This window comes from Wyeomyia smithii, chromosome 1 (genome assembly GCF_029784165.1).
Source record: "Wyeomyia smithii strain HCP4-BCI-WySm-NY-G18 chromosome 1, ASM2978416v1, whole genome shotgun sequence".
Taxonomy (NCBI): domain Eukaryota; kingdom Metazoa; phylum Arthropoda; class Insecta; order Diptera; family Culicidae; genus Wyeomyia; species Wyeomyia smithii.
The window spans coordinates 56,101,907-56,114,664 of NC_073694.1; the positions used below are offsets into that span (position 1 = coordinate 56,101,907).

Consider the following 12,758-nt stretch of genomic DNA (forward strand, 5'->3'; position numbering starts at 1 on the left):
ACAGCGTATCAAATTGTTATGAAGTTTGTTACTTGTAATTGTGAGAGATGACTCCTTTCTATGATACTAGTTATGTTCAAATAAGTCGTTTAATACTTGAGATAATAGACTTTCGTTGTTTTACTAATTCAAATATAACGGTTGCTTAAGTTTGATTACAATCAAATTAAAAGGGAACGTATAGGGCAGCCAAACTTTGAAACCACGTGTTCAATCATAATTCATCAGTTAACCCTTAACTAGCCCGTTCACCTAATATCAATATTGTTCAAATCGGTTGTGTAGTTTCTAAGATAATGAAGTTTCGTGATTTTCATATTTCGATACATTACAGAAGAAGTTACAGTCCGATTACAGCAAAATTCAATAGGGTGTTATGAGGCAGCTAGACCTTTCATTTGATACTAATTCTGTGGAAATCGGTTCAACCATCTCTGAGAAAAGTGAGTGAGTCCAAGTAGTTTTCGGAATGTGTTTCTTTTCATAGCTAGATTTCACATTTTTAAACATAACAGCAAAGTAATAATCCGTTTGCAAAAAAAATCATTAGTGTCTTATAGGGCAACAAGACCTTCCAATGCCATTGATTTTATGAAAATCAGTCCAGCCATCTCTGAGAAACATGAGTGAGATTAAACTCTTCAGTCTCCAGAACACGTTTCTTTCCATAACTTCTGAACCACATGTTTAATATTCATATTGAAAGAGATTCAACAACTTACGACTGATAATTGCTTTAGTAAAATTGAGTATATCGGCTTTCCAGTCATCTGCTTATCAAAACGAAAATTTATTTTCTATTTCCGACGTTTCGATTTAATATAAAATCTTTTTCAAGGATTCTACAAATATACAAGTTGTTACAAAAATTCAATAATCAGAAAACAGTCACTTACAGAAAGGATATCGTTTTTTGTCTAATAGCTTTATGTTTTGAGCATCAACGGTCAGAGATTTAATTGTGGCTAGCATTCGTTTACTGTAACCGGGTTGTGAGGACAAAAAATTATAATTATAGGGCAAATTTTTCTAAAAAAAGTATTACCGGTTTTGCATTTGAAATAAAATAAACTTGAACTAAAAAAATATATCACTCTAAGCTGAATTCGTAGTAGCACTTCTCACTGCGTATAACTGTATATTCAAATTGTTAAATTCTAGTTCGGTGAGCTGGTTTGGTGAGATGAACTGTGTGAAAACCACAGTATACTGATGTGGATTATAATTCTGATCTATTGCCTATTTTGGTCTTTAGTGTGTGTAATATTCCTGCGTAAGTCGAACTAAGACAATCGACATCAGTGCGTTTGTTTACGGTATGCTCGGTGTTCATGATGTGACAAACTTCGAGAATAGGAAGTGCAGACGGTCGGCGATGATGGTCCAGAATTATTGTTTTTTCCAGGTTAAACCGGTGATTGCTGTCTATGCTGTGTTGAAGAAGTGCTGTTTTCTCCTTCAGGTGTGCTATTTCGTGAGTGTTGGTGTCTCTAGTGTGTTCCTGGTTTAGGAGTTGTTCCAGTTTGTTAATGTTCGAACGGTGGTTGCTAAGCTAAAAAGTAAAAAGGCTGCACAACCTCGGACTAATAGACAAGAAAACAGCAAACCAACTTTCCACCCAGACAGCCCAAAGCCCACGAATTTACGGACTCCCCAAATCACACAAACCGAATCTCCCACTTCGACCAGTTGTGCCCAACATAAACGCGCCGTCATATATGCTATCCAAATTCATTGGCCGCATACTACAGGCATCGATCAACAGCCGCTATAACGTATCAGACTCTTTCTCCTTTTGCCGTTTTATTAACTCCGTTCAACTACCTGAAGATCATATCTTGGTTTCATTCGATGTTGTATCACTATTTACATGCATTCCCCGAGAACTAGTCACACACACAATCATTGAACGCTGGACAGATATTAAGCTGAATACAAACATTAATCTGGATCTATTTCTGGAAGCAACCACATTTTGTTTGGAATGTAGTTATTTTTCATACCGTGGAAAACACTTCCGGCAAGTCTTCGGAACAGCGATGGGCAACCCTTTGTCCCACACTGTTGCCGATTTAGTCATGGAAGCGCTTTTAGACTCCGTTATTGCTAAACTTGATTTTCCGATTCCTGTCTTGAGGAAGTACGTTGACGACTTATGCCTGGCCCTTCCGAAGGACAAAGTGAACGACGTTCTTTCCACATTCAACGAGTACAACAGCAACATTCAATTCACCTGCGAAATCGAGAACAACAAGAGACTCCCGTTTCTGGATATGGTTTTAGTTCGACAGCCTGATCAGACCGTTAAAACCGAATGGTATGCCAAACCGATGGCATCAGGACGGTTTTTAGATTATTTCTCTACCCACCCATTGCACATGAAAAACAATGTTGTCACTAACTTTATGCGACGTGTGAAAGATTTTAGCACTAATTTATCACCAAAGGAAGTTAAAACAATCATCGATAGACATCTGAAAATTAACCACTATCCCACCCATCTAAGAAACCGATATACCAACAGAATCAACGAACGATCATTACCAATCAACCAACCACACTCGCAAGATTCGCCCAAAACATATAAGCCACTGATTTATGTTCAGAATCTTCGCAGTAGACTAACAAAGCTGTTTCGAACAGATTTGCCAAACACCACTTTAGCAACACGGAACGAACGCACGGTAGGAGCTATGTTCACAAATATGAAAGACAAATTAGCAGCTGAAAACCAACGCAACGTGATTTATCGTATTCCGTGTGGCAATTGTGATGCCTCTTATGTAGGGCTAACGACAACACAGCTCAAGAAAAGGCTTAGCAACCATCGTTCGAACATTAACAAACTGGAACAACTCCTAAACCAGGAACACACTAGAGACACCAACACTCACGAAATAGCACACCTGAAGGAGAAAACAGCACTTCTTCAACACAGCATAGACAGCAATCACCGGTTTAACCTGGAAAAAACAATAATTCTGGACCATCATCGCCGACCGTCTGCACTTCCTATTCTCGAAGTTTGTCACATCATGAACACCGAGCATACCGTAAACAAACGCACTGATTTCGATTGTCTTAGTTCGACTTACGCAGGAATATTACACACACTAAAGACCAAAATAGGCAATAGATCAGAATTATAATCCACATCAGTATACTGTGGTTTTCACACAGTTCATCTCACCAAACCAGCTCACCGAACTAGAATTTAACAATTTGAATATACAGTTATACGCAGTGAGAAGTGCTACTACGAATTCAGCTTAGAGTGATATATTTTTTTAGTTCAAGTTTATTTTATTTCAAATGCAAAACCGGTAATACTTTTTTTAGAAAAATTTGCCCTATAATTATAATTTTTTGTCCTCACAACCCGGTTACAGTAAACGAATGCTAGCCACAATTAAATCTCTGACCGTTGATGCTCAAAACATAAAGCTATTAGACAAAAAACGATATCCTTTCTGTAAGTGACTGTTTTCTGATTATTGAATTTTTGTAACAACTTGTATATTTGTAGAATCCTTGAAAAAGATTTTATATTAAATCGAAACGTCGGAAATAGAAAATAAATTTTCGTTTTGATAAGCAGATGACTGGAAAGCCGATATACTCAATTTTACTTTAATCTTCATAAAATTCAAAAGTTAAGGGTTTTTTAGGTAGCCCGTTCATTTGAAACCAATTTTGTTCAAATCGGTTGTGTAGTTTCTGAGATATTGATGTTTCGTGATTTTTACATGTTGATACATAACCTATAAACTAGAAATCATATTACAATATAATTCTATAGGGTCCTTCAGGGCAACTAGACCTTTCATTTGCAATTGATTTCATTGAAATCGGTTCAGCCATCTCTGAGAAAATCGAGTGAGATTGGGAGAGCGTTACACACACAGACATACACACACACATACACACATACACACACACATATACATCAAATGCTCAGCTCTTCGAACTGAGTCGAGTGATATACGACATTCGGCCCTTTTGAGCACTTTTATACCTTTAGTTTTTGCAGTGATTGCTATACCTTTTTAGGAGAAAAGCAATAGGAGAAAGGAAAAAAGTGAAATGATAGAAATGACTTTTAATTTCAACTTCAATCCCGAGCAAGGCCGCAAAAATTGAAATAGTACAATATCAAATTTAAATGATGTTAAGGCCACATATTTTGATTGTAGCTATAGTTTTAAACAGTCTGCGGGTTACGTTTCTTTCTATAACTTTCAAACCACATGTTTAAACATCATGTAATTCATTGTTTAAGGGTTTAAAAGCCCAATAATTTGAATTCAACTATGTTCATAGCTTCTGAGATATAAGAGCGTTTTTCACATTCTGACGCAGCGCCAAAACTAAAAGTTTGATTACAATGAAATTCAATAGCAACCTAAACGGCAAAACCCTTCATTCGACACCAAGATAGAGAAAATCGGTCAGACCATTTCTGAGAAAAGTGAGTGCGAAAAAAAGGTGCACATACACACGTACACACCCACACACAAACATATACACCTATACATGCATACATGCAGGAAATGCTCGATTCGTCGAACTGAGTCGAGTAGTATATGACATTCGGTCATTTGGATCACTTTTCTACCTTTTAATTAGCCAATGATCGTTAGGAGAAAGTCAATATGTTTACTTTTATTATGTGATTTCACATTTTTATGAACAACGGACAAAGTTACAATCCGATTGCAATGAAATTCAATAGCAACCTATGGGGCAACTAGACCTTTCATTTGACACTAATTTTGTGAAAATCGGTTGAGCCATCTCTGAGAAAAATGAGTGAGTTTAAACAACCTCAGGATAACTTTTCTTTACATAACTTTTGAACCTTATGTTCAATCATAACGAAATTTAAAAGTTAAGGGTTCTGGAGACAGCCCGGTCATTTGAAACAAGTTTTATTGAAATCGGTTATGTGGTTTCTGAGATATTGATGTTTCGTGATTTTTACATTTTGATACATAACCTCTAAACTAAAAATCCGATTACAATGAAATTCAATAGCAACCTATGGCGCAACTAGACCTTTCATTTGCAATTAATTTTATCAAAATCGGTCCAGCCATCTCTGAGGAAAGGGAGTGAGAAAAAAAAGTTGCACATACACACACACACACACACACACACACACACACACACACACACACACACACACACACACACACACACACACACACACACACACACACACACACATACACACATACATACATACATACAGAAAATGCTCAGTACGTCGAAAGGGGTCGTGTGGTATATGACTTTCGGCCTTTGGGACCACTTTTATACCTTTGGTTTTTCCAGTGATTGCTATACCTTTCTAGGAGAAAGGCAAAACGACTAAGTCCCAAAGAGTGAATTTTTGCAAAAAATTTTTTTTTCAGATGACACCAATTCTCGACGTTTCATGCGTTTTTAAGTCATTTGGCAACAGAAAAAAAATTCCAAAACCGAAATTTCACGTATTTTTCGGTTTTCAAAAAGCCAAACTTCAATCGCTTTGCGCCACCTCATTTTTAGTCCGATTGAGCTGCAATTTCTTTTTTTGAAATTCGAGATGACCATTTTGGCTGGCACCCTCTGTGCACTGGAATCGATTCGCAGTAGTTTGTTTTTCATCACCGGTCGCAGGTGGCTATGTGACTGATTCGCTATCATTCTGGCTAGGTATCGTTAAAGTAATTGCATATGGGTCCCAGCTTATAATTTTCTACATTATTTAATCAAGATTTGATGTTTATGCACGTTTTTTAACGCAAAAGTATTTGTTTGCCATTGCAGTACCAAATTCTGTTGACAGTCTTAATTAAAAAAGCATACGAGTACAAAATTTCTCCTAAAACGTTATGATTTTCAATTGCTGTTTTCTCATCAGCACGAAAACGCAAATGGGACGGACTTGTCATGAGCGGCAGTGTTGCTGTTATCCGTTGCCACAACTGCTACTACTATCCGCTGCACTGCTGCTGCTAAGTAAGGACTGTTGTCGCTATCTAGGAGAAATATGAGCAATTTCGGCTGAAACAGGCTCTTATATTGGGACCAGGTCTATAATTCTGTCGACCGTGCTTGGGAAAGCAATCAATCAGAGGTCGAATTTTGCGATTTGACAAGGCTTGACAATTTTAAATAGTACAATATTCTGCATTTTTTGAAGATTCTAAATTCTTAGAAGATTTTCCATTCGATTGCTGCAAGAACGAAGAAAATCCGAAAACTAACCGATTTATCAGCATTTGAAATTTTTATTTTACATCCCTATGTAGCCGCACTTCCTGAGACACGTAGCTCTACGTCAAAACGGTGTTAATTAAAAAAACTCTTGAAAAAAAATATATCATAACTTTCAAGTTTAAGCTCCACGTCAATTTTTTCTTCGTTTTTGTCGACCAGTGTCATCTTCTACTATACATATATAAATGGAGTTCTGTCTGTCTGTCTGTCTGTCTGATCCATATATGAAATGAAGCAAATGAAGCCAAACTTACCACTTTAATGTATTAGGAAGCAAGAAATATTCCTCTGGAAGAGAGGGCTCTCATACAAACGAAACACACATATCTGTATAATTCGAGATTTATTCAATCAAATAGAACTGAACTTGACGTATGGTGGTTCACAACAGAAAGAAATATTTCTGTGGTTGTTTGACACCCCTCCCTGCTCTGGAAGGGGGGGCTCCCATGCAAATGAAACAGAAATTTCTGCATAGCTTATAAACTAATCAAGTAAATGGAACCAAATTTGGAAGTTTTTGGGCATAAATGATGTTGCTATGGTTGGACTTTAGATGTGTTGCCACCAGCAACCATCCAAGCGTTGATTTGAATTTTCGCTTCAGTCCGGTAGGCATTGGACAACACTGTTCGGATCGGCTATAGAAATTTAAGAAAATTAAATTTGGACGTGTTGCCAAAATTGAACGAGGCCTGTAAATCAAAGATAGTGAAAATCAAAACTACTTTATTCTACAATTTATACTGTACCGTGCGGTGTACATCATCTGAACAAACTTTCACTACAGGGATTTATAATCACTGAAATTTCTCTGAATATCTTTTTCGAAGCCCATGAATATCATTCCTCTGTTCTGTTATTGAATCGCAATGTCGCAATGAGCATTGGTTACTAAGTTGCATCAGAAAATAAATGTGCTGACAATGAAAAAACTCAATTCATCTACTCGTGCATAAACATTGATAATCTGAGGCACTGTATGGGACACAGATTTTGCAGCCAACTATTAGTATACTGCAGAATTGCGGGGCTACAATCCTATTGATACTAAAAGTTTCTCCCGAGCCGAGATTGTTAGGACTGGCTTGTTAGGCATCCAAGTAGGTTTCGAGACCAGGTAGGAGGCTCTGGTGTATAGTGCCAAACACCATAACGGCAATTTTATCCCTGCTATCTATAATCGAAATAGTTTTGACAATCAAATCACCGCAAAATGCATCTGGCGTGTCTGTCGAAAAAGATAGCTCAAACCAACAGAGAAAAAAATACCCTCAATGGGGTCAAAATTCCAGATAAATTAGCATTCATCATTATGATATGACCGTTCACCCTCCTCCAATGTCAAGTTATCGCAAGCACTGCCAGTTTTTGTGAAGGAAATAAACGAACCGAAAACCAAAATAGTTCGCTTCGAATAATGTTAATATACGAAACACCTTAAGATATAACTGTGCAGTGTTACCAGCTTCTTCTTGCACTGCGCAACCCTTTTCCTTTCTCTCGCTCGCTTAACCACAATCAAGGATTCATTTCCTTCTCGATGGTGCCGTCCGACGTTGTTGTGGTCGCTCTCATGTTTTGAAATCTTTTTGACAGCTTGAGCGGCAGGCCGGTCACTTAGCGTTAAAGTGTATAATTAATGATGCTTGCTGTAGAATTTGCGCTACTCCCGCGAACTTACGAGGGTGCTTGTGGTTCTTCCAAGAACAGACAGAGAGCTCTTAAAAGTCAATTAGTTTACGCTCTAACCGTACGATCGAGATTGCATCGATGGCGAGAATTACTGCAAGTGTGATATCAAGCGATATCATCAGGGCTTTTTTTTGCTTCTGCTGGTTCTCTTGCTTTTCAGCCTGACCCAACTTTGGAAGCTCCGTGGTCTACTCAAACTTGGGACCAAATATTTATTCCTGTCACGAACCAACCTTCAAGATGCGACCCACCAGAGTGCACCATTCGAACGAAAACGGACGAATAAAATATGATAAAACGATAATTGAATGCCGGTCGACCTTCCGCTACGTGAGGCCAATAAAATTTTCTAGATAAATTTTATTCGATTGAGGTCAAAGGCTATAAACCGAAATTTGATTATTGCTTCTGCACGGAATGGCCGTCTTTAAATCGACACTCATGTAGAAAAAAAACGTGAATGCTATTTGAATGAGGTGGTCATCTGGTGGTCTCAGGTGCATACTTCCGACGAATAGCTTGATGGGACAAATGGGGCCAATTTTCGAATGCTCTCGAACGGCAGTCACCCACAGACGGAGACACTAATTCAATGTCACAAGATCGTTTTCCTATGATCCAGAATGCAGCTGCCAACTGCAATTATCAAGTTCTTAAACGGAATGCCGGAGTTTCTCCCCTCACACCTTCCAACCTTGCAAAATAGTTTATTTATCGCACCCGCTCACCTGTATGTATGCTACAGTACCGAGCATAAATCGTAAAACTTGAGTGCATCTATTGTTCCGGACGCTTGAAAGCTACATCCGGCGAACAAAGCCAAGTGGAAGCACTTTTACATGAAAGCATATGTGTTAAGTTGAGATCTGCTGCCGTTTCTCCACTGCATGCTCGAGAAACCGTGCAAGTCAAGATTCCACCCAAGAATTCTACCAACAATGTCTAACTTACCGGTTTTCTCCGAACGAAACTTGCACTATCTATGCACTGGGGAAAGTTCATCCCAAAAACTTAATTTTCCTGTCCCGCCTTCTGGTGACTGTCGACCGGTCGTCGGGGCGGATAAGACGAACGGGACTTCCTATCCCATTCATAGTTGCAAACAACAGTTTTATTTGTTTCCAACTGGCCAGACCAGTAACAGCTCATTTATTTGAAAGGATACGCTCTCCAGTTGTAGCTGCTGCTCGGTCACTAAGTTGTGCGAGAATGTAAATTTTATCTAATTTAAACTTGAGAAACTTAATTTCAACCATAAACATTTCATATTCCACCAGACCGACGACGATGCCGGGGAACCGCCCATAGTCCATGGGATAAGGAAAAACGGTAGCTTCTGTTGCTGGCTCCACGAAGGAGGTGTTTGTACTTTCAGATGTGGTGAACAGGAACATTTTAAAGTAATTAGTTTCAGTGCATCTCGAGCCAATGTTCAACAATGTACTTCGGAATTTGAAACTGAAAACATGAAACGCAATAAAGTAATCACATGCATTTGTGACGAGTTATTTCCACCGGTCATGAGCGAAATTAAAGTTCTACGAGTGGAAGATTATAATATTAGAGCCAAAAAAAATATTCTGTTTCCGGTTGTCTGATCAGCATTATTTCAAATGTTTTTGACTAAAACTCCGGAACAAATGAATTAGCTCTATCTCGAAGTTGCTTTGACTTAGGCAACATACTAAGTTCAACCTCAGCGGCTAGTTTGTTCCAATTTCAGCCGCATCACCTTACCAGTCTTCTTTCTTTTCGACAGAGTGGAATTGGGGGCAGTTCATGATGAAATCCACCTTGTTGTTACGGTACTGCTGAACTACTTCTTGACTGGATGGACAGCTTGTCAAATCCAGCCGAAACTTAACAGGATCTCTGTGTGACTTAACAACAGTAGAACTCAATCTTTGGCGAGGACAGCACTCTAGTTTTCCAAAACCCATCTTCACGTATCTTTCGTTGTCCATAAGCAAGCATCCTTTGTACTTCGTCAGAGCCTTCTCATACAACTTTTGAGCACGTGTTAAAGGCACTAGCTTTCGCTCAAGCGTCCTCTTAGGTTGCTTACAGGTATGTACACTATAAAATAATGTCACGATTACTTTAAGTGTTTTTGCACTTGACTCAATTTGTCATATCACACTGTAAGTTGTGATTTAGTGTTGATTTCTCGATGATTTAGTGTTGATTTCTCGATGATTAACACTTTCCAATGAAATGATCTTGCGTTGAAAACTGGTTAATGGAAATCACCATCGTAATCTAATGAATATCTCTTGTATTACCACCACTGTTTAAATCAGTTGAATTACAGCTGCAGTTTTAATTGACAAACGTTAGAGCCATAAAGCGAAACAAAAATAGTAACGATGGCGAAGGGCGCAAGCAGCACGTTTACCCAGAGATCGGGAATTTATTTGAGCGTGGGTTTTCTCGAATGTTTTGAATTAAAATAACAATGAAACGACTCTTTTACAGATCCTGAATTCGATTGCATCAATACAGTGACAGGGGTCATCTTTAGGATCATCTTGTTTTTAAATAAAAAATCTAAAATAAAATAAAAATAAAAAATCTAAAATGAAAAAAAGGCTCTTAAATTTATTGTGAATTCATATAATTATACAACTGACCGACATTCCGTATCTCAAACAAAAGCATATCAACAAAGACGATCATAACAACAGGAAATAAAGTGATTTGCTGTTGATTTCACCGTTCCTTGCATTAACATATTTCGAAAGATTTTCATTCAACATCGAGGGGTAAGACAGTGAGTAAATTTGAGGTTTTCCGAGTTTTTCTGAGAAAACCTGAAAAGTAAAGAGCAAATCTGAGTAACTCTCGTGTCTCCGAATAACCATCCTTAAGCTATTTTCCCACCGCAAATATACACATGATGTTGCTCGGTCCCACCGTTCATATACAGTGACGGACAAAACAATAGAACCACTTGGACATGCTTTCTTGCATCAATCAAATAACTCAGTTGAAGAATCTCGTAACCAGTACAGTATGTGTCATTAATTGATGGATAATAGCACTACAAATCGGTGCTATTAAATAAGTAAAAGTGTAACTATTTCAGTTTAACAAAAACAAGAACAACTTTTATTGGTTCAATTTATGTGACAAAAAAGTAGGACCATTTTGCAAAATATAAGTTCTGGAATGATTCAGGTCAAAGTTCTTGATAGAATGTTAATATTTTGTTGTATATTCCTTATATCTGATAACCTCCCGAACTCTCTCCGGCATAGAATCGACCAATGCTTGACATGTACCAAAGGGTATGGCATACCAAGCTTTTTGCACTTTTGACCACAATTCTTCGTGATTTTGACGGGCCAATCGACTTCTCAACAATCGACCAAAAGTTTTCGATTGGGTTTAAATCCGGGGATTGAGCGGGCCATTCCAGCACGTCGATTTTCCCATCACAAAACCACTTTTTTACTGAGCGTGCAGTGTGTTTCGGATCGTTGTCTTGCATAAAAGTCCATTTAAGTGGCATGTCCCAATCTGCATAGGGGAGCATGATAGTCTCTAATATCTCTGCGTACAGATATTGGTCCATTTTTTGCTTAATCCAAAATATAGGACCAACCCCATACCACGAGAAGCATCCCCAAACCATTATGTTTCCACCTCCATGCTTGAATGTTTTAGTGGTGTACTGAGTCTTCTATGCAGCATCGGTTGGACGTCTGACCCATCTCTTTCCATCAGATCCGACCAAATTTATCTTGGATTCGTCGGACCAGAGTATGTTTCTCCACTTTTTGCCATTTTCGGGTCCAACTCAATTCAAATGGTCCCTAGCAAACTTCAGCCGGTTTTGGAGATGTCTTTTGTTAAGCAATGGTACTTCTCGGGGGCTTCGTCCGACAAGATCTTGCTCAACAAGTCTTCGGCGAACGGTTCTCGAGCTGACTGACAAACCCAACTCTTGTTTTATGCTTGCTGCTGATTTGAAAGGATCGACATTCGAAAGCCGCTTAATTTGGCTATCCTCACTGCTAGTTGTTTTTCGTCGTCTTCCGGTCGGCAATCGCTGCTTTGGCGTTTTTAAAGCATTGAAAAACATAGTTTTCGATTTTCCAATGGCATTAGCAATTTCCCGCTGCGAATAGCCTTGTTTGCTTAGTCTTACGATTACGTTTCTTTCAGCTTCCGTACAATGTGCTGCTCGACCCATATTTCTCGGTTATTTTCTATCGGACTCTATGTAAAAATTAAAAAAATATTACTAAAGCCTCTTTTATATATCTTAGCTACTTACCTATGAGAATAAAAAGAATTACGCAACTAAACTCTGAAAATTTATTTTATAAACTGAAATCTGAAATTGTGGTCCTATTTTTATGTCAAACGGGTTTTTAACATGCTTGACTATTGTTGATTACTGGAGTCTATAACACAATCTCTTGTGTCGATGAAGCGGTATATGAAAACGTCAAACTAGTACCAGTGTTTGACATGTAGTGGCGCTTTGCTGCTTTTTGAAATGGCAGTTAAAGGGAGGTATTTGAATTTAGTATTAAAAGTGGTTTTATTGTTTTGTCCGTAACTGTATATTTCTGCTTTCAAGGTAATCAAAGATGTTAATCATCTGAGAATTTCGGAGTAATATTGATCAAATTAGAGTAACTCCCAAGTAAAAGAGCACCTCAGATAAAAGTGAGAAAATTTGAGTTTTTCTGAGAAAACGTGAAAAATAAAGAGCAAATCTGAGTAACTCTCGTGTCTCTGAATATCCATCCTTAAACCTTTTCCCTACCGCGAATATAAATATGAATGTT

At 38.1% G+C, this 12,758-nt stretch overlaps 1 protein-coding gene across 1 annotated transcript; it reads left to right on the forward strand.

Moving 5' to 3' along the window:
• Nucleotides 1–2,039: 2,039 nt before the first annotated feature.
• LOC129716762 (uncharacterized) lies at nt 2,040–3,149 on the forward strand. Its single transcript, XM_055666602.1, has one exon. It carries the CDS (start codon nt 2,040–2,042, stop codon nt 3,147–3,149), a length of 1,110 nt encoding a protein of 369 aa, XP_055522577.1.
• The last annotated feature ends 9,609 nt before the right edge of the window (nt 3,150–12,758 follow it).